At 38.3% G+C, this 22,352-nt stretch overlaps 1 protein-coding gene across 1 annotated transcript in view; it reads left to right on the forward strand.

The window, feature by feature from the left end:
• Positions 1–22,352, forward strand: part of LOC104345173 (N-acetylated-alpha-linked acidic dipeptidase 2) — a 31,811-nt gene that overhangs the window by 7,165 nt on the left and 2,294 nt on the right. The window contains exons 6-17 of the mRNA XM_009949525.2: positions 465–651; positions 1,773–1,866; positions 2,630–2,728; positions 4,919–5,004; positions 5,577–5,696; positions 6,132–6,214; positions 8,719–8,782; positions 11,424–11,491; positions 16,030–16,121; positions 17,569–17,659; positions 18,276–18,540; positions 21,720–21,801. Of these exons, the coding sequence (XP_009947827.2) occupies positions 465–651; positions 1,773–1,866; positions 2,630–2,728; positions 4,919–5,004; positions 5,577–5,696; positions 6,132–6,214; positions 8,719–8,782; positions 11,424–11,491; positions 16,030–16,121; positions 17,569–17,659; positions 18,276–18,540; positions 21,720–21,801 (1,331 nt within the window). The remainder of the gene's footprint in view (positions 1–464; positions 652–1,772; positions 1,867–2,629; positions 2,729–4,918; positions 5,005–5,576; positions 5,697–6,131; positions 6,215–8,718; positions 8,783–11,423; positions 11,492–16,029; positions 16,122–17,568; positions 17,660–18,275; positions 18,541–21,719; positions 21,802–22,352) is intronic.

Here is a 22,352-nt window from a genome sequence, read left to right on the forward strand (position 1 = left end):
TAGGCGGTTCTAAGAAGAGATTAGTATAGGGAACCGAATAGCTTGTGGAGCCAAGGCTTTTAATACTTTTCATCCATAGAACTGCAGTATTTTGAAGATTTAAGTATTTAAGGAATCTGATGTACAGGGATTCAGCAACTAACTCTTCTGATTTCAGGCAACAACTCTGACAAAATTGGTAATAGTCGGACAGAGGGGATAATGGTCAGTTTTTGTACTTAGTTTTACGTTCCTGTGCTTTATTTCATAGCCTTGAGCTATGACTAAGGATGTGACACAAATAATGAACATACTGTGTTTCATTGTGGTTAGGCTTCTGCTGAGTCTGTGTCCATTTTCTCTCTTCCACATATACAACTTCTAAAGCTATGTCCCCATGGAAGTAAATTGCAACATTCAGATTTATTACTGCGTTGGAAAAAAAAAAAAAAAAAGGCGTTTCTTAAAAGCAAGTAATTTCACAGGTTAAAAATGCCATATTAGCAGGAGCTCAAGGGATCATACTTTATTCAGACCCTGCTGACTACTGTGCCCCAGGAGTAGATGCTTATCCAGATGGCTGGAACCTTCCAGGTGGAGGAGCCCAGCGTGGGAATGTGTTAAACCTGAATGGAGCTGGGGACCCTCTAACACCAGGTTATCCTGCAAAAGGTGAGTGAAAGATCTGTGCCCCAGGCCATCAGGTTCTTTATGAGCTGGTACATAAAGCTATTGTGGCACTAGAAATTAATCTATTTTCAGTACAGTTGCAAAGAAAAAAGCTGCTTAAAATTATTTTTAGCAGTAGTTAATTTTCCTTTTGCAGACTGAGTTCTACCTGTACGCCATTTCAGCCGGTTGCTTCTGAGTTAGGCAGGGAAAGTAAGTTTTCAGTAAAACCTCTTTGTATGATCCCAGCCTCCTAACTTGTAGAAAAGCAGGATGTGTAGGTTTACAGACTGTGAAGCAGCAGAAGATGACTGAGAATTTATAGCCATTTTAAAATATCTGTGTTTCTCAAGAGGACTGGTTTAAACTAGATTATAATCTACCTTCAAAGAGGAGCAATAGCTTTTGCTTGGAGGTATGTTTCCTTGCTGATCGTAAATTCCATCAGAAAACCAGTTTAAAATCCTCCTTACAAGGAATAAAATCTCCGTAGTAAAAATAAGAGTAGTCTGGAGCCTTTCAAAACTTGGCACCATGTCTTGTCTTTGTAGGCTTCCTGAACTCAGTCTGCACTAAGATGCCTACCAGTCCTGTCTGCTGAAGGGATGGGAATACAGGGGTGCTTCTGGAAATCTCACTGGCTTGGATGATCATTGTTGGAGGGTGCAAGACAACAACCTAGTGGAAAAACAGGGTAGTTTGTGTGTACCTAGCCCACCAGATTCAGAGAGACATTGACTGTCTTCAACATGGATAAATGCATCTGTGGATGCCTTCTGCAGCTTGCCAGCAGGCTGCACAGGGGCCATCTGCACCTCACAAACCAGCTTGCTTATCCCACAGTCAGCTTTGAGGAGGGGTAATAATACGGATGGACAGCAAATCTAACCTTGCATCAAATGTGGGGATTTCTCTTACACAGTTGTGTAGATGCACTATTGGGTTTGTGGTTCAGTCATTACATTTTGGTTTCTTAGCAGCAATATCTAAGAAATGATGTAAGAATTAAAAAATCGATGCATGCTTGTGCCTACAGTGTGGCTGCACTGTACATAAGTGTTTGAACAGTTTAGTGAGAGTTGCTACAAACACTATAAACTTGACATTTTGTTCTGATTTCTCAGAGTATACTTACAGGTATGAAGTTAATGAAGGTGTAGGGATTCCCAAAATCCCAGTTCATCCTATTGGATACCATGATGCAGAAGTATTATTACGGTGAGTATACATCAGACCTCCTCACCAGAAGTCAGTATTCACAAATGTGCAGCAATTTTTTTTTTATACTAAGATGATAAAATCTACGGTGTTACTTGTATTTAGACATAGAATCACAGAATCATAGAATGATTTGGGTTGGAAGGGACCTCAAAGATCATCTAGTTCCAACCCCCCTGCCATGGGCAGGGGCACCACCCACTAGACCAGGTTGCTCAAAGCCCCATCCAGCCCGGTCTTGAACACTGCCAGGGACGGGGCAGCCACAACTTCCTTAGGCAACCTCTTCCAGTGTCTCACCACCCTCAGGGTGAAGAACTGCTTCCCTGTATCTAGTCGAAACCTGTCCTCTCTCAGCTTCCAACCATTACCCCTATCACTGCAGGCCCTTGTAAAAAGTCCCTCCCCAGCCTTCTTGCAGGTCCCCTTCAGGTACTGGAAGGCCCCTATAAGGTCTGCCCGGAGCCTTCTCTTCTCCAGGCTGAGCAAGCCCAACTCTCTCAGCCTGTCCTCATAGGAAAGATGTTCCAACCCTCTGACCATCTTGGTAGCCCTCCTCTGGACTCGGTGCAACAGCTCCATTATTGCTCTTTTGTAGTAGTGTATGCTTCAGAAGATGTGGAAAATTCAAAACAATCTGTTTCTGGCATAATGTTTTTAAGAATTTTGTAAACCCACCCTGGTTTAGGTGCAGTAATCATTAAGGGAATTTAAGGTTTTAGCCTACTGGTCAACTACATTTGTCTTGGTTTTCACTTAACAGTGCAATGGGAGGACCTGCAGCTCCAGACAGCAGCTGGAAAGGAAGTCTCAATGTGTCTTATAACATAGGGCCAGGATTTGCAGGCAATTCTTCTACAAGGTCTGTTTTAACACTTGCCTATTTATAAAATATTGGAAAAAAAATCTCAACAAGAAAAAGACTGTGAAACAATACGTCTAGAGATATTCTGGAGAAATTTATTTCCTTCTGAGTGAGCAACACTTGGTGATAATTATTAGAATTCGAAAATAAATTAGAAAAACTATGGTTTTGCTCAGTGTCCCCAGTGTCAATGGACAGACAGATTCAGAAGGTATAGGTCCAGCCCTGTCATTCCAACTTTACCCTTACTTTCAGGTTCAGACATCGTTTCATGGTGCTTTTCAAAATGGCTATGTAGCAGTATGTAGACATTTTTAAATACTGTTCAATTAACCCAAAACTTCCTCTTCACTTCAAGTTTGGTCTTTCTTTTCTGTTTCTGATGACCAAGGGGACAATAGGACAACCAGCTTGTACCAGTCCAACAGGGAAGGACTGACAGTTCAGTAGTTCTCTTCTATGTGTATTTCCCTTGTCCACTGGAAGCCTCCCAGGTTTTCTGCGAACTTAGAGCTGTGAAGTGTGGCAGTTATTTGGCAGTCCATCAACTGCTCCCCAAAGCTGGAAGGACCAATGGTTGAAAGCCCTGAACAGTAACAGGATGGAAGAGCCCAAAGGACATATGTCTTACTAGTCTGTTTGGGAGGAATTGGCCTTTGACCAGTTGGGATTAGCAAAAGTAAATTTGCGGTTTACTTTTTTCCACCTCTAACAGAGAAATACAACTGTCCAGGTCTTCAGCACTAACAGAGTCAATCTCTAGCAGACCAAGCCTCATAACAATTGCATTTGGTGACCAGGGACTTGACTAGCTGTCAGGCACTGTCATAGGATTCTTCCTTGTTTATAACTGATAAGCTGCAATAGGTAAAGCTAAAGATCACTTTTTCCCATAAAAATACTTTCAGTTTACATGAGAGATTATTCTGTGAGGACTGGTAGTGGACCACAATGAAAAGTGTGTAAAAATGGTGTTATCATTGTCACTGCTTCACCTCCCACAAAACAAGAGTATGTCTGCATACAGAATTTTATGAAGACTTCATTGATCATTATTCTTTTCTGCTCTACTTGAACAGCAGCTGAAAATGAATAATGTAGGGATAAATTAATAAGAAAGCATATTTGACATAATTAAGGTGCTGTTTGCAATGTCTTAGAGAACAACAGTAAGAAAAAAACCAATACGATTCATCCACAAAACACTTACTTGGGAAATATTTTTTGATACACTTTTTAACATCTTCCTACTTGAGAAGGTAACAGTTTTTGGAAATATGGGCTAATCCTACATGTACTTCTTTCTCAGAGTATCTCCATATCAAAATGAACATTTTGAGTCTAGGTAGAAAGTCACTTGCACATGGGAAGTGTGCAAGTGTATGCATGCTCAAGGCACTGGTGCCAGTTATTTTCTGGGCAAAGATCCAGTAGCTGATCTGCAGTAGGTTTTGATTTTGACAGCTATACAGATTTACTGCTGAAAAGATAGATTCAAATGTGAAACTCTTGGGGGTTTGCCAGACACACAAAAAGCATTGTTTGATTCTTTGTTTCTTCTACAGGTTAAGATGGGCTGAATACTCCCTTATTTTTAGCTCTTCTAACACTTGAATTTCCTTCCTTTTTATAAAATTTCACAAGCAGGCTTTGCTAGGGGAGGAGGGATGAAGGAGTGCCAAATCTTGATCACTTAGATCTGGTGTCCTAAACAGAGATTTCAGTTTATTCCTGGATGAATATTTCTAATGATCTCTCCAAGTTCTATCTTATTACGTGGAATTGTGCTAGAAATCCAAAGCGTATTCCTTATAAAAATATGTATATCCACAATGATCATTTTGGTCAAAATGTAAATTTTCTTTAATTACTGTATATGCTTTCAAGTTTATTCTCTAATACACGATCATCCAATTGACTCCCAGAAATAACAATTTAATAAATTCTGCAAATGTTTGAAAGTTTATAAGTTGGCCCACTTCATAGGATTTTTTCTAAGGCATCTTTCTGTCAGCAGGTTAACCTGAAATAAAAAATGGGACAGTGACACAACATGACAGGTTAGATTAGTGCTGAACACACAAAGTAGAACAGAAGTACAAACTTTTTGGCTTACAAGTTATTAATGTTGACTTTTTATTGCCTTCTCAGTCAGAAATGATTACTCTGTACCGCTTTTCATTTCAGGAAAGTCAGAATGCATGTTCATACAAAGAATAATATAACACGGATTTACAACGTCATTGGCATTCTCAGAGGAGCTGTGGAACCAGGTGAGCTTGATGATTTTGATTCCTTCTTTATTTTATGTTTGCTGAAATTGTTCTCATGTTACAAGAAACAAGGTTTTTAGATAGCCAGACAATACGGAATCTGAGAAACCCTTATATGATAGTTGTTCTGTCCCTCCCATAACACTGTTTTTCATTTGCATTCCCAAGAATATATATGAATGGGAACGCTAGAATGATAGATGTCAGAGAATCTGATGTTTTACAGTAGGTTGCCCCTTACATCATTCATACATTTTGCCTTTGCAAAAATTAACACAATGCAAAGTACAGAAAACTAGTGATGTTTTGAGACCTCAGCATACCATTGTCGATACACAGTAGCAGGTGATATACATGCAAGAATTTGATGTGGAAAACTATGTATAAAATACTTCTTGACTTCATTTATATACTTCAGTAGAGTAAGTGAATGATTAACTTAAAAAAAAAAATTTTACCACTGGTATTGAACTTCATATTTCGTTTGACACAAGTAGGGACGCAATCAAAGGAAATACAGCTAACCTAAATGCATTTTTAATTTAAGGTTGATATTGTGTGTTTATTTCCAGACAGATATATTATTTTAGGAGGTCATAGAGACTCTTGGGTATTTGGTGGTATTGATCCAACTACGGGTGCAGCTGTTCTGCAAGAGGTTGTACGGAGCTTTGGTAAAATGAAGATAAAAGGTAAGTTACTTACTACAGATATAAAATGATGGATATGGAAAACAGCAGCTTTGAGGAACTGTGTTGAATGTTCCCATAAGCAGTTGTGTTGGTTTAACTTTTCGCCTTTACAGAAAGTTGTGTTTCTCATTATGAAAGATGCAAGTTCATTGAAGTGATGCATATGTAGCATTGCATCTTAGTTGGCTGAATTTATTCCCTCAAGTCTCTCATCAGTGTAATAGTACCCTCTTAGTTGTGTGGAATGAAAATATTGCATTAACAAGAAATGCCTCTGCAATAATATGTTCCCCTAAGGAGTTTAAAGAGGATTTTTTTTTACTGCTATATCAATTAAGTGCTATATTTTTGAAGTGTTTTCAATTAACTGTGGTGATCTTTCACTAGACTTTCCAACTTTAAGTTGAATTTTCAAGTTTAACTATGTGATTGCAGGTTGGAGACCTAAGCGAACTATTATTTTTGCTAGCTGGGATGCAGAAGAATTTGGATTATTGGGTTCCACAGAATGGGCTGAGGTAAATAAAAAATGTCTCCTAGTGCTCTCTATGTGGAAATCTATCTCTCTATTTAACAGAATGATAGCATTTTATATAACCTAAACTGATTTATTTTCTAACTTTCTATTTGAGAAATTCCTTAGTTTCTGTAAACTGAAGCCCAGATCATGTACCTGTGATCCATAAGCACAGCAAGCCCTCTGTGTGGAAATTAATCCTCCTGGGCAAATGAAAGTGTAGGTAACCTATGAGTGAATAGTTCAAAATTCTTGTGAAACTTACAGTATTGTAGTGTCTCAGGGGCAAGACAATTGATTAATTCTGTAGTGGGATACTTGACTATTGTTCCTGCCTGATAGAAGAATGTCAAAAGATTCAGAAGTGAGGTTCTGAATGGTTTTCTCTTCCTTTCCTTGTATGACATGTTCAGTTCTTAACCCTGTAAGTGGATTTGTTCAGTCCCAGTAAGAAATATATGTCTTACAAGAATTTTCATTGCTTTGTCTGTAAAATTAGAAATAGAATGGGCAGAAAATTGGCTGATGAAACACATGTCTGCTGAAATATGTGAATTCATTAGTACTGAATGGTTTAACAGTAATATGTTGTCTTGTTCTTCTGTTAAAATTTTATTTAAAAGGTTATATTTAGACCTGTGGACAGAGATTTCAAAATGTATAAAATAAAATATTTTAATCTTTTTGGTTTAGTTTATTGTCATTACAGTAAACCACAAAATTACATAGCAAAATGACAGTGTCAGAGGAGGGAACAAAATCAGAAGTGTGCTCCCAAACAGTAAAGAGATTCCACCATTCTTCTGTTAACAAAGCTGAGATCTCTGTTCCTTTGGGTTTGCACTAATTCTTTGTCCCATAAAGTGGCTTTCAGCTGCAATAGACTCTCTGCTTCTTACTGTTGCTTTATGGAACATTAGATGAAGAAAGCATGATTTAAATTATCTTTAAAATAATTTACTGAGAGATTTTAAAGAGTCAGCATTAATGTTTCATCCCACCTGAACTCCACTGGTAACAAAAGTATACTGTACATAAAACGTTATTTGTGACTTTGTTGTCTATGTATCTGTGCACATATTTAAATGAGAAGAGAAAACACACAATTATTTTAATGATGAGAAATATGAAACAATTATACTTAAAAGATTAATTTCTCTTGAGCAAGTCAGAAATAAATTAGGAGTTCTTTTTATGTTTGATTTGTTCACATAGTGCTACTGCTGTTCTGTAATGTTTTTTGCTTAATAATTTTATATCTAGTAATCTATCATCCATTATGTCAAGAAACAGCAGCTGTACTAGATTAGAAAGCCATAAGCACAATTCATATTTCAACCCCAATTTTTTTTATTATTGTTTTCTTGCTTTATCTTGGTGATGTGCATTCCTACTCTTTTACACCTAAATTAGATTCAGTTTCTCTAGAGACATTCCTTGCAGCCTGCATTCAAGTTTTCTGCAGCTGCCAAATCTATCATGCGCTAAATCTTGAGGCAAATTAACCCATGATATTTGTCTTCTGTGTAACAAAAAGACTCTGCAACTGTGGCAACATCCCTTTGTTACATAGACAATCTCCATTGCTCATAAATGAAGGAATTTATTTCTGCTGCAAATACGTTTTTGCATATATGCATACACAGGCTTGCCCGCTCTCTTCGTATTCTTTTGCAGAATCTCCTCTACTGTTTGTTTTAAAGATAGTGACGTTTTTATGAAGTTATCAATTACTAACTCAATTTTTAGTTCACGTGATTTACAAATGATTAGTTGGGTTATAAATTGAGTGAATCAAGTAACAATTACTAACCTAATTAGAATATCTATCACAAAGCCAAGTCTTAGTAAAATACCACTTACTGATTAGAATATCAATTTCAAACATAATTACAACTTTGCAAGAAATTAAACAAGTGTGTGTATATATTTAGCATGAAAGCAATGCTTGGTTGACTCAAAACAATCAGTTGAATTTATTTTAATAGGAAATGTCGGTGCTTTGACTTATCCCTTTTTGAAATGGAAGACTGCAGAAATGACAGCAATACTTGCTTTATCAGTGTGAAAATTGACTTCAGTGCTGGGAGCTCACATGATTAACTAGGGATTACGAGCATGGAGGAATTCTGGCTGACTTCACAGTCACGTGTTGCACATTCAAAAAGCACTGGAAGTGCAGAGTTAAAACACATGTATAACCTTAATTTACCCTGTTACAATGCTGCTCAGTAATTTTTCTGTTCCATCTTGCTCCTGGTGATGCAGCAGGCAGCACCTAGATTTTGTGGATGTTTTCCACAACAAATTAAGTCCCAGAAAGACTGGATTTCATATGCCCAGATCATTGACCCATCCTCAAACATTAATATAATTAATAAGGCACATAGTGCTGCTTACCCTGACTGGATTCCTAAAGGTAATGCTATTAAAAACAGTGCACTTAACATGCTCCTAAGTAAATGTTACTAATTGAGAGTAATAATTACACTTTTACAACCCCAGGAAAATGCCAGAGTCCTCCAGGAACGGGCAGTTGCTTACATCAACACAGATTCTTCTATAGAAGGTGTGTCTTTTATTTTTAAACTCACTTTACTTCACAGATGCCGATTTTAATAGTTCAATGTGTATTATTTATGGCATCCAGAGCTAGCAAACATAAGATAGATAATGTGATGTTCAGCATAAGTGTAGCAAATACAGAATTAAGTGGAGAGAGAGAACAATTTAAATCCTCATGTTGCTTTCTTGTTGCAAATAACGCCATCCATGAGCTGCAGCCCACGTGTCTGGAGTCCAGAATGTCTCCTCTGGAGGAGTTTAATATCATGTGCTAATGAACTGAGTGGTCTGAATGTTAAATTCTCTCTTAACTGCGGTAGCTTTAATTTACAATTACAGCTTTAATATATGACAGACTGCTCCTTGTTCTGCATGCAGCTCCAGCTCCTTTCCCTGTGGAATTGTAATATTTTTGGACACCAATTTGTTACGATCTTAAGACAATTTTTGTTGAGACCTTAGGTTTACATTTTGTGAGGGTGGGACCCATTTTGGTGCAATGGGCCAGTGTGGTGACCTTTGTTCATTGCTATGACCAGGGACAACATGCACGGCGTTACATATGTGTTATTGCAGGGCTTTTCTAGAAAAATAAGCTCTGAAGAGTGTTTCCCAAAAAAATTAATCCACCATTATCCAATTTACTATGCCCTTCAGATTACGAGAAGAATCTGTCATATAGGAACGCTGCTTAGAAACTGGACTTTGAATTTTGGGCCCAACACTGTCACCTAAATCACAAACTCATTTTTAAATTACACTGAGCTTTACTATAGAAGAATTTAATTTACTGTTGTCTGTGCTGAAATAATAGTCAGTAGCGTCCTGTGAAGCTGTCCTGAAACATAACCTCAGCTATTTAGGGCATTGGTCTTCCTATGTTAAACCCAACTTATTTGGGCTTACTGTGTGTGAATAAAATGGATATCAACAGGCATATTTAAGAACTCTTTTTATTCCTGTCAGCTGAAAATTTTGTCTGTCACAAAAGGTTTGGAAAGAAAGAAAAGTCAAACCCAGTTCCTAAACGCTCAGTTGGAGTTGGGGTGTAGGGAGTGTTAGAGTTGTTCCTTCAATTATGCAGCCTACATGCTGTGTAAAAAGTAGAGCAGAATTTCACGCCTAGAAGATCACAAATGAAATAGTAGCTTTACAACTGCTTCATATTCTCAGCATGGATTGTAACACATATTTTTTAGTTGGTTTGCAGCCAACATGCTGCTGCCTTAACAATTTTCCTCTAAATCTTGATTATTCAAACATGTCTCTTGCTTTATGCATTAAACAAAATGTGAAAGTAAAATCATTGGAAAAGAAATATGTACTAAGGAAAAGAACACCATATTCAGTGTACTTTTTCAGCTGTCTTGGGTATCTTTCACCTGACTGAGCATTAAAATCCCCTGTAGAGCTATAGCTGTACCCTGCTGATTATTTTGTTTATCATCATACATTCTCCACAGCGCTTTCTTACGCCACATTTTGGACAGCAAATTATTTCTATTCATTGTCCTTTAGCAAGGAAAAGAAGAATAGTGGGTCATCCTTTTGAGCATTTTTGTGACTTTAATTTCCAGCTCTCAAATATAGACTCTCCTTGGAAACATCGTTATCTACTGTTATTTCCATTACCATGGGTTTTTTTGTAACTGTCAGTCTAGTCCTTTCGTGAGTACACACTGTGCAAAGGATGGCCCAAAGGTCTAAACCCATATCAAAACCTAGCAGCTATGATATCTGAGAGCTTATGTTTTATTATGGCCCAGCTTTCTCATCCCTCTTCCCCTCTTTGTCGGTGTCTCTATTTGAGGGCAGAGAGCTTGCCCGGCTGCTGTCCAGTGGCTGCTTTACGCTCCTGCCTGCCTCAGAATTGGCATTAGCTTCTTTTCCATGGGGCTCTTGCTGCTGTAACTGGCAACTTCATTATAAGATACTTACCTAGCTCAGTGTAGCCCGCAGGCAGCGTGGAAACCTTATGGCTGTAAAGTATAGAAACCACAGCGTGGTGGTAAAAGGAGAGGTTTAGAAGATAGTAGATGAAAACTACTCTGCATCTTTGTTGCCTCCTATTTGGGTGAGACTTAGTTGTGAAATATAAAATGCCAAATGTCTTGCATGTCTCTTACTCAGAAGATGCCCTGTCTTTCAGATACAGCCTGCAAAAGCGTTGATAAAATACTCTATAATAAGAGAAGTAGCAGCTGCATTGAAACTCTTCTTAAAACATCTTGCAGGGAGTGTGTTTTTCCTCCTGCACAGTTCCTGAATGCACTAACTTTATTTTCAACATCCTACAAAAAGTAGGATGTTATCATTGCCTTCTGTTTAACACAAGCTTCAGGGAGTGTATGAGTGATGAGGGCTTGCAGCTAATGAGGGATAGTAAAGCATCATTTAGGACTATGGGAAGGCTTAATTACATTACTGTGTATGTACTGTAACCAATGCATCATCGTTGTGTAGTAGCAGTAGCTTATACGATGTGACCAAGTAGTCTATTTCTGTATATATTCTGAGGCAAGACCTAAATTCTTGCCTTGGAGTCAAGAAGGCTGTCAAAGAAAGGGCTGCAGGGTTTAATCCATTAAGAAGATAACGCCACTGTACATGAAGGGAAAATTTCCATATCTTTGTTTCACTTTCAGGTAACTACACATTGAGAGTTGACTGCACCCCTCTTCTCTACAAACTGGTGTATCATCTGACAAAAGAGGTACAGAATCAGAGTGTCTGTTATTTGTGACTGCAACTTTATTGAATAAAATTGGATTATTGAATAATATTGGATTTATCTTATCACTGTGCTAGAAGAATCTTGATCCCACCAAAATCAATAGCAAAACATCCTACCAGTGGTACACAATCCAGGCTCACAGTTCCTCAGTATTCTTAGAAAGGTTGAAATGTGTCACTGACATAAGTGGCATATTATTTTCAATATATAGTAAAAATAATAATAATAAAACCAAGACAATAAAACACCTGAGCAAGATCAATTCTCTAGAGTCATAAGCATTCAAGGGAATAAATTGCATTTAAAATTTCCATTTCATGTGCAAAAGAGAATCTACTCATTTTCACATTGGCTAGCTACCATTTTCTCTCTGTGTGTTCCCCCTGGATCTCCTTCATATCACACTGAGGCCCTGAAATATTGTGATAAATATTGAAGGATTGAGTGGGTTTTGTAATAAGCCAGATGTATGGATTTGCATGATTACAAGTGGTCTCCTTTGCTTTGATGATTTTCATGGATTATCATAAGGCTGAAAGATTGTGATCCATTAAAGCATGAAACTTCATTGGCTGTATGAGGCATTAACCAGATCAGGCACCTAGCATGAGCCTGAGGTCTGGATTAATTTCAATTAACATAAGACATTTCCGTCTGACTAAAGCAATGCAGGCTCCCTTTAAATGCAATGGGTAGAAATAGGCACCTTTAGGGTGAGATTCTTTGACCGAAAGTGGTTGTCTACTCTTGTGCACACAGGACTAGTTTTTCCCTTGATATTAAGGGAACTCCAGGTGACTTGGTTCAGTGTAAAAAATCTTCATTGTAATGGCACTTAGTAGGATGACTCCAGCTATTAGTCTCCAATCCCACTAGATGCATTCATCTTGAGCTATTTTCAAATGCAGTACACTTTCTTCTAACACTGGAAATGCCATGATCTGAATCTGTGGCAGTTTATCTATCCTATTCCCATGTCTTTTCTCTTTTCTCTTTTTCTTTTTCTTTTTCTTATCAGCTCTTTCTATCTTACTCTCTTCCTTGCAGGGGAAGAAGCCATGCTTGTTCAAATGTTAGCTGTGACATGTCATACACTGAAGTTCACCTATAAAAGTTTCCATGTCTCTAGTGCTGCAGAGCCCTGAAGAAAATAATTTACTTTCTGACTGCAGCAAGCCACTTACCCAGGGATACATTTTTCTGCGAAAGATAAACAAAGTAAAAGAATGCTCTGAGCTAAAAATAGTACCTCACTCTTGATCTGAAGTCAACTATTCAACTGTTGCAGGTTTGAGTGGAAAACTTCCGTTACAGTACCGTATGAAGTACTTGACACTGGCTTTCTTGAAAATTTTCCTATTCAGTGTTATTTAAGCTTTTAACAGTACAAGTGTAAAGTAAACAGCAGAAAACCTGACAACTGTTCCATAACTCCATGCTGTCTCGCTGCTAAAAATCTCCTAGATTATAGTCATCCGTATTCTTCATAGCTCCATTTATAAAGGGGGTTATTTTGTGGTAGAGAGTTGTCAGTGAAAAGTCTGTCTATTTCTTGAGCTTCTTAAAGCCACTGTTGGATCATCTTAGATTTTTTTTTTTTTTTGTGTTAGCTTGTTACAGACAAAACCCACAACTACTTTTTCTTTTCTGTTGTTCCACAGAGCAGGATTCTGCAACAACATTCTGATTCTCAGCTGTTTTCTGTTTTCTGTACACAGTCAAAGAGAATTTTCCCTGGCTTTATCATATTGTCTCTGTCCAAAGAATCTCCTTTTTTTCTTCTACATATTTTTTTTCCGCTGTCTCGCTAAATAAATTTGAGATACTCCTCGCTACATTTGTCTAGAGGAGCATTTTCCTCTTTTTTTTACTGCTAAGCCTGGGACTGCCTCTTGTCTTTTTGAAAAATGAAATTGTGGTTCAATTTTTACTGTGATTCAACATTGTAGTTTTAATTTCTGAACCATCTTTCATTTACCAGCGTTGGTGTGCCACTAGTGACCTCTGGCAATCCATGAATCACAGGCTGTGAAACCTTCCTTCGGAACACTTACACTCTTTCGAACTTTTCTGTGAGGTCATTCATAGAGATTGTTGGAAATTTCCCAAGGAAAAAGATGTTTTGATGGACTCTTGGAGACAAGTCAGGGATACCACAGGGTGTTTGCTGAAGGACAACTTCTCGCTAGGACAACATTTTTGTTGGCATAGAAACATGTATACAGATGACTGATAGACCCTGTAGAAATGTGGCACATCTTTTACTTGCCTCACTGCTTCTAGCATCACAAAACAAAATTAATTTAAGGGTTCAAACATCTTTATTCTCCATGTCTCTAACAATTCCAGTGAATTGCCTTAGGAAAAGGGAGAGAAACCAAAGCAACAGCTAGAACAGGGGGGCTCTGTTTTGCAGAGGGATCTGCTTAATTTTCTTTTTTTTTTCTTCACTTGTGTTTAAGTACCCTTTTACAAATATAATCAAAGACTACGATCTGTACCTTTGCTAATCAGCTGTGTCTTTTCCATTAATCTAAAAAAAAACCTAGAAGGACTAAGAGAGAGTGATTATATTCTTAGTTTTGCTGTTTCAAACTATAATACACTTGGTTTTGGATGACACTGGGAAGCTAAATGTACACATCAAAGCCTCAACCTGTTAAGTCTTTGCATATGCCGGTTGTTAGTTTCTTGAACAGGAATAGTGAGAAGTCCTGTGCACCGCAGGATTCCTAGTTAATTCTTGGAAACAACAAAAATAGGACTGAAATATTCCCTGTGCCTTGCATTAGGCTTTTGCACGGGATTGAATTTCATGCAGGAAGACCAGCATGTGGAAAGAACATCAGAGCAGGTGTGGGTGATCATGCGTGTCCAAAAGGAAGTTATTTCTGCTCATAATAAAGAGTCCAACATCCACCTATCCAACATCCACCTATTCAACATCCTAAGATGTCTTTGCTCTTCTTGTTTTTAGTGAGCCGCTTCTCACCAAAAGAATGTAGTGTACCCATGAAGTGTGGTCCTTAGCATACAGATGGGACATTTGGCTGTTGACAGGCTTTTTTTGGCCCTGCTCTACTGCTAGGCTTTAGCCAATTAGTTACGACCGCCAGTGTCTGCAACAGTTCAACTCCAATTCCCCTGTTCTGTTCATCACCTCTTACTTTGTATTTAAAGAACTCTGCATTTTCCTTTGAGGCAGCAGTACGTTTATGCTGATTCTAGATTTGGATCTAAGTCAGGGCAAACAGTATGTTTTACTAGGCCCTCAGTGTTGTGCGAAAAAGCTGGCCAACAGTTTTTACATGACCAGACCTGTCAGAATAACATCGCTGCCAGAGCGTGGAGGACTTTTACTCCCATGTGGCAGGGTTCAGCTTATTCTTATGTATGTGCCATTTTCAATTTAGCTCTAGAACTTGACCAAAGTGCCCTGAAAATGACAGCAGCCAAGCAGTTACTTTACAAATTTGTTATTTTTCTGCTCGCTGCTGACATAATCTCAGAGATCAGAACTCTTTGGCTTTGCAATTCAATGCAGAATTTAGGTCTCAGCAATACCGTGGGACCATGTATCTAGCCATGAACATTTCTGCTTTATATTTTGGAAAAAAAAAAAAAAAATCCTAATCCTCTGCACAGCACAACCAACCTTATATTTAAAGGACCATGTCTATTAAAGATTGTTTAAGGGTAGGTGAAGACCAAGGGCGGTCTTGATTTATTTTTACCTCTGCCACAGATTTTCTAAGATCTTTGGTCAACTAATTTTATACTTTTTCATAGTTTTCCTGGCTGTGTAATGACTGTACTAATACTTACCTTTTCCGTCCTGCTTACATAGATTTTTGACATTTTAAGGCAAGGGTGGGACCTGCATTTGTATATACAGTGTCTTGCACAATGGTTCTCCAGTCTTGGTTGAATCCCCTTGGCACTGCTGTAATAAAGTTAATGACTGGTTTTGACTGTTCCTTCTGGTGCAATTCTTTTGTACCCAACCTATAGAAAAAGCAGTAAAATTTCAGGCTCAGCCTGTTGACAGAATATTGCTGCTTTGCGGGGCAAATGTTCATAGGGTTAGGGCTGTTGTCTCCTGTTGCTTGCTGAAAGGAAAGCAGCTGGGGCACCCTGGTGCTGGAGGAGCTCCATAGTGTTATATATGCTGTTGTGCGTGCACATACACAGTGACATAAGGTGGTGAGAAGTCCTGGAAATCCCCAGGATCCACTTCCCTTAGAAGTGGATGAGCTCCAGCTACTGTCCTTGAGCTTTTAACCTGCTCTTCCCCACTGTCTGTGGTTGGTTCCAAGTGCCTAGATGGATGCTAAAAGATATGCTTTCTATGGTTGGGATCCATAAATGTATGTGACAAATGCAAATAGTGTATATGTACTTCCCTGCGCCCAGCAATGCTCTTGATTAGGAGTGATGCAGATAGCTATAAAGGTCTCCTTTGATAATGAATTGAGTCAGAGGTACTTCCAATGAGAATATAATATTTTCCTCTCCAGATTTTAAGCCCTGATGAGGGTTATGAAAATAAGTCTCTTTATGACAGTTGGCTTGAGAAAGACCCTGCAACTGAAAATAATAACTATCCCAGGTACGTTGTTAATCTGTTTTTTCTTTCCCAATATTTTCATCATATCCTAGCATGGCTGCTCTCCAGAATTTTTCAAGATGTGCTATTGATGACAGCAATACAAAACCTTTTAGTACAAGGTGACTCTCTAGAAATATCTTTTAAAGTAAAATAAAATAAAATTTTATTACTTTTTTTTTAATGATGGTGACATCTATGCCTGCTATAAAATGAAACCTCACACTTTTTAAAGGCCTTTTATTAGTAGAAAAGCAATTTGGAAAGCAGTCAAAAAAGAGCAAGGCAGGGAAAGAGTTCAAAATATAGTTTAGTCACCCTACTGGATGAGATAATATCAAAACTGTTAGGATAAGAAAATGCTCGGGTGAAAGAAACTGCCTAGAGCGGCAATTTAAAAGCTCTCGTGATACTTATTCTTTGATTATACAATGATGTAAATGTAATATATTACAAACCTCTATCTGAGGGTATTAAAGCTTCATATTTGAAGGTATTAAAATGCCAAAACACTCTTTGAGCCTGTGACTCGTAGGACTAAGTCTTATTCACAACGTGGCATTACTCACGTAAGGTAAACAGAACTGCCCCTTTGTGTGATTTGACCAAAATGTTCTGCATTTATTATCCTGTCTTTCAGGCCATGGTAAGATGAGTTTCTTGACATATGAGACTCACTGAGATGTCTTCCTTTTGAAAAAGCTCCTAGATCTGACCTTTCTCAGTTGATACAAATAGTTCCTTGCAGAAATTTATACTAAGTAAAACTTCAGCTGGAACAGAAGAAACTTTTATTTTTTAGCTGAGAAACACCAATTATTCACCAGGCTAGACATATAAACCTAAAACTTAATATAAAATTTAAATAAATATTTGAAAATACTTAGAATACTGCATCTGCCTGTATTATAATTTTCTTTTGCTCTGTCTTGTCACACCTACCCACCAGATGGCAATATTTACTTGTAAGTAACAAACGCTAATTGTGTCTTCTGCAGCAGAAATTATTTATCAGTCTTTGATTCTGCTGTGGAATATGTGAAGTATATAAACACATCTGTCTTTACATATATCGCTGCCCAATTCATATTAGTTTGGAAATAGATGATTAATGTTTTAAGATTGCAGAGACATATCTGATGATACAATTTTACAGCTCTTGTGCATAATGTGTATATTTTTTTAAAAAATGTGTTCAGTGTGATAATCAGGATTGCTACCTTTAAAAGACTTTCCGAGCAATACTGAGTACTGAATTAGTATGGAGGAACAGAATCTGTTAGAGTAATTAAGCTTGCCACTCATCTAGTCTCTGATCTTCCTGGTGTCCCTGATGTACCCTCCAGAAGAACTGACCTCCATTTCTTTGAAAAAACCTGAATTTTGCATAAATTACTAGCACACTACACGGTAAGCGCTCTCACTAAGATGTTGTCTTTTCTACATGTAGAATAAACAAACTGGGATCAGGCAGTGATTTTGAAGCTTACTTTCAGCGACTGGGAATTGCATCAGGCAGAGTCCGTTATACCAAAAATAGGGTAAGTTTTCCAGATTGCTTAGAGAAGTTTGATAGTGCTGAGCAGTCATGTTTTAAAAACATTTATTCATGATTAATGAAAAAGCTTCAAAGAATCCTTGACTGGTTTGTATATCAGTGCCGTTTCTTAATTTAGCAAGAAACCTAAATGTTTGGAGAATAAAACTTGTTACAGTGATGTGTGTGTTCTACAGGCTGTCAAGTTCACAGAAAGGTATTTATAGAATCTGATTGGAGGTGTGTATTCCATTCCACCATACTCTTCCTTGATTTGGTCAGAAATAACTACACAAGACAAAAAGGGGCCCTGATTGCGGACTTCTGCTGTCCAAAACCACAAACTGTTTTCGCTTTCAGTGAAGGGAATCTCTGCGCAATGGAACGGAAGGTGCATCTGTGTAGGCAGAGAGAAGGAAGCCTGCTCACCTAGTCTTGTGCAGGTTTAGTTTCTTAAAATGAACACTCAAAAATGGAAGGACAGCACCTTGTGCCTTGTACCAAATAGCTTTTTTTAAGTTGGAAACTGTGCAAAACACAGTAAGTCATTAGGTGATTCACAGATCCCTTAACTGCAGTCAGAATACAGGGCTCTGACAAATTTGCTTGCTCTTTTTCAGAAAGCAGACAAATTCAGCAATTATCCTGTTTATCACACTGTGTATGAGACCTTTGAGTTAGTGGAAAAATTTTACGACCCCACCTTCAAGAAACAGCTAACAATTGCCCAGTTACGAGGCAAACTGGTTTATGAACTGGCAGACTCTCAGGTCATTCCGTTCGACTGCAGAGATTATGGAGAAGCCTTAAAAGGATATAGCAATAGAATTTATAAATTGGCCAAGAAACATGAAGAACAGCTGAAATCTTACAAAGTATCATTTGGTGAGTAATATCCACAAGACTGTTTCTCAAATGCATTAATTAGAATCATGCAGAGACACGTTGTATCTGTTATAGCTCTGAAACTGAGTTCCGTACTTTCCTGTTTCAATTCTGCCAGAAGCTAATTTTTTTCCTAAACCTAACACTTGTTTAACACATTATGGTCTAGATGAGAGGGTTATAACAATTTACACGCATATTATTAATTATGGACATTATTACAGTGCTCATGAACAGTCACGGACCTCAAATGCAGAGCAAGGAGATATATCAGCCTAGTTCTCACTCTCTTGCTTAAAAAAGAAGAAAAGTTTAATGTTGAAGGCAACTGTCTGGATCTTGAGGGACACAGGTCCCCATTCCTCCTCAGCCAGACTTCACCTGACCCTGGGAAACTTGCTTACCATCTCTCTTAGTGCCTGGCTACCACTTTTAGGCCACAGAAGCACTTCTCTAACTCTTCTGCATAAATATATCCGTTTGCTGAGCACTTGAACTTGCAATGAAGCATATAAACTAGGTCTGAAGGAGCAGAGCACTCTGGGTCCTGGGCTATGATAGCTTCCATGGTAATTTTATTTCTCTACCTCTCTCTCTCTCTTCTTTTTCCTTCTTGTCTTATTCACCCCTTGTGCTTCTGTAACAAGTCAGTCCTTAATTCACTTGCTAGAGACATAAAGTAGGTTTTTGGAGAAGCAGTACTCTTTTGGGTTGTGTGAAACATCAGAAGTAACTCAAATGGAATCCTCATTTGAGGAAAATTAAAAATGACATTTAAAGCTTTATGTAATGGCTTAGGTGACAAATTCTTGACTATTTTGAAAAGACACACTTTTTTTGTAAAAAGGCCACTCAAGACAAAGGAAGCCTTGTATGATGGATCATGTGGTCTGGGATTTTGCACAACATATTTCAATATGTTCTTGTGTTTACTGCAGCATACCTCGTATACCTACCAAAATTTCTGTTAAATCATTTCTTTTCATTTTTTTAGTTTCTTTCTCATTTCAGATTAGAAGTTGCCCAAACTGCCTTCTGAGCAATGCATCTATTTTTGTTCCTAGATTCTAGAAGCAACCTTTTTTTTTAAGCTTTTTTTCCCCCCAAATATCACTTAACCATCTCCTTAATAACTTTTTAGATGTGTTATTTTGACCAGTTTTTTACAAGGCATATTTTTCAGTCTTTTCATTATTTTCATGGCCCTTCTCTGATGCTTGATCAGTTTTAAATTATTCCTTGAATAAAACTATAATTTTTAATTTTTGTCTAGTCTATTGCACCAGAGTACATTAAAACATATAGGCAGTTTTTACATACTGTGAAAATTAAAATTAATTTCACTCAGCATTTTCATCGAATTGCCTATTGATAGCACTGAAATGTCAGAATATGGTTAGTTAAGCCTGAATAAATCACATAATTGTCCTTCAAAATAATAGATTAAGGTTTTTATTAGCCTTTGGATTCACATTTCAGCTGTTTCTCTGCAACAATGAAGGCTGGAAACCTTTTTTCATAAAATATGTACTTATAGTCATATACTCTCAGGAATTAAGGTTTGTGGGGCGGAGGGGAAGAAATGTGAAATTTTCTGAAATAACCAACACTGACAACACTGAATAGCTAGTGAAGATGAGCTCAAATTCTCTTACATGTTTTCAGATGATCTTTCCTTTTTTCTCTTAAATCCCCTCCTACTGCTTCTGAAACATAATCTGGTGCCATGAAAGCACCATGATGTCAGCAGAGCAGAGCTCTGTCCTCTGGCAAACTTATAACTATTGCTACGGTTGTGGACAAGTGTAAATTCTCACCCTCACAAGGTGACGTGGGTCTGTCTATACTGCAGTCTGTAAACAGCTTGCATACACAAAGCCTGTGCCTCTAATTATGTAAACTAACAAAAATATTAATAAAAGAACAAGCACGTGGAGGCTGGCGATGAATGAATAAGTTTGCTAGAAATAGAAGAGCAAACAAGACAGCAGAACAGCTTTCAACAGGAGTCCTGGGAACAGAAAGCCTGTCACACTAAATAGTGTGATAACTCTGTCTACAGAGAGCCCATCATGCTAAGACAGTGTGATAAATACATCAACAGGGAAGGGCCGTAGATGCCAACAGAGGACTGGCTTTAGGAGATGACCTAATCTTATGCTCTGTATTCCTGTACAATTGAAGAGAGAACGCGCCGGTTTATCTAAAGTTTTCAGAAACTTGTGGGCAAAATGCACAGGTTGTACTGTTTCCTTCTCTGGGACCGAGTTGAGTTTTGGCAAGGCCAGAAGTTGTCAAAACATCCACCTATTACTTTACAAAAATCAGTTGTAGCAATTGATGCTTTTCCCAGGTCTGTATTAAATAGACCCTTCCACAGGAAAATCGTCAGGGCTGATATGCCGTTAAAAGAAAGGCCTGATGCCTCTTTGGCTGAGTCATTTTGCGTGGCTTGGACGTGCTGCCAGGGACAGAGCAGGTAAAAGCAACCGACTTACCCACCAGCCTGCCTGCACACAGTCAGGCACAACAGGCAAAATCCCGTGGTTTGGGCCGCAGCTCTGTGGGTGGCACGTGGGGTCGTGGCAGGCACCTCCCGTGCTGTAACCAGTGCACGTGTGGACTCGGCTGCTTTAATCTACCTTGTCTATCACTGTGTGCCATGACAGTCGTGTCTTCTATGCCTCACCTAACACTATTCAATATACACATCACACTCTTCTGTTATGATATGAATAGGACATAATGTTGCAAGAGAGAAATCCTGCTGTCCTTCACAGCCTGCTGGAAAAGCTGGTGTTTTTGATGTAAGTCAGGCTTTTTATACCAAAATGCTGCAATGCATCCCTTTGTCAATAAAAGGGAACTGCAGAGTTCTCTGTTTGCAATGCCAGCCAGTCTTCTCCTTGCTGGGCAGAGGGAAGATATGCATTTGTGAAAGCTTTGTCAAGCATTTGGCTTTACTGTTGGCCTCGTTGCACAAGGTCTCTGTCTATTACTGCTAGTAGTGCGGCTCTTTAAAGCCTGCACCGGGGAAGTTAACGAATTACAGAAAGACAACGGAACTAATGCAATTAAAGCATCAAAACAAATGTAGTTTTTCTCCCACTGGGCAACTGAAAGGTGTATTGGGCTCAACAGAGACTCTGAAGTTGTTCACAAAGTCCTTCCTTTTCTAGATCCTCTTTTTTCCGCTGTGATGAACTTCTCAAAGGCTGCTACTGAATTTCACAGGAGACTTGAACAAGTTGACAAGAAAGAGTAAGTCTGAAAAAAATGTATTTTATATATATGGGCATCTGGTACCACCCTTAGGTACCCAGGGTGGCAGTTCTTTCTTTCCAGTGACTACACAAGGAGTCTCTCTGATTAGTGTAGAATAGAGCCCACGAATTCTGAGACAGGCAACATCTGTTAAGATGAATTCTGCTCCCCATGATGAATAGTGTCAGCTCTCACTAGTATCAGCTTGTCATTAAAGTTATTGCAATACCTGGAAAGGCAGGTAGCAGTGAAAGTTAAAGTTGGACTGAGCTCTGTATTTAGACACCTACACTTGGCTGTTGTAGGTGATGCCAGAATTTGTACTTTCAGCACACTGTAGGGTGACACTTCAGAGTATCTCAGATGTCCATATGGTGCTTGCAAAACTTAGGGCCCTATGAGTGCAGTGTCGAGGGGTCAGGTGCTCTTAGGCACCTAGTATGGTACCAGATAGTTGTGTTTAGGCAACTGAATCCCATCCTTGCTATGTTACTGTATAGATTAGAGCAGAAGTTTGGACACTTGCCTTATGAGTGACACTTGTCTTA

This window comes from Leptosomus discolor, chromosome 1 (genome assembly GCF_034619465.1).
Source record: "Leptosomus discolor isolate bLepDis1 chromosome 1, bLepDis1.hap2, whole genome shotgun sequence".
In the NCBI taxonomy this organism is placed as follows: Eukaryota; Metazoa; Chordata; class Aves; order Leptosomiformes; family Leptosomidae; genus Leptosomus; species Leptosomus discolor.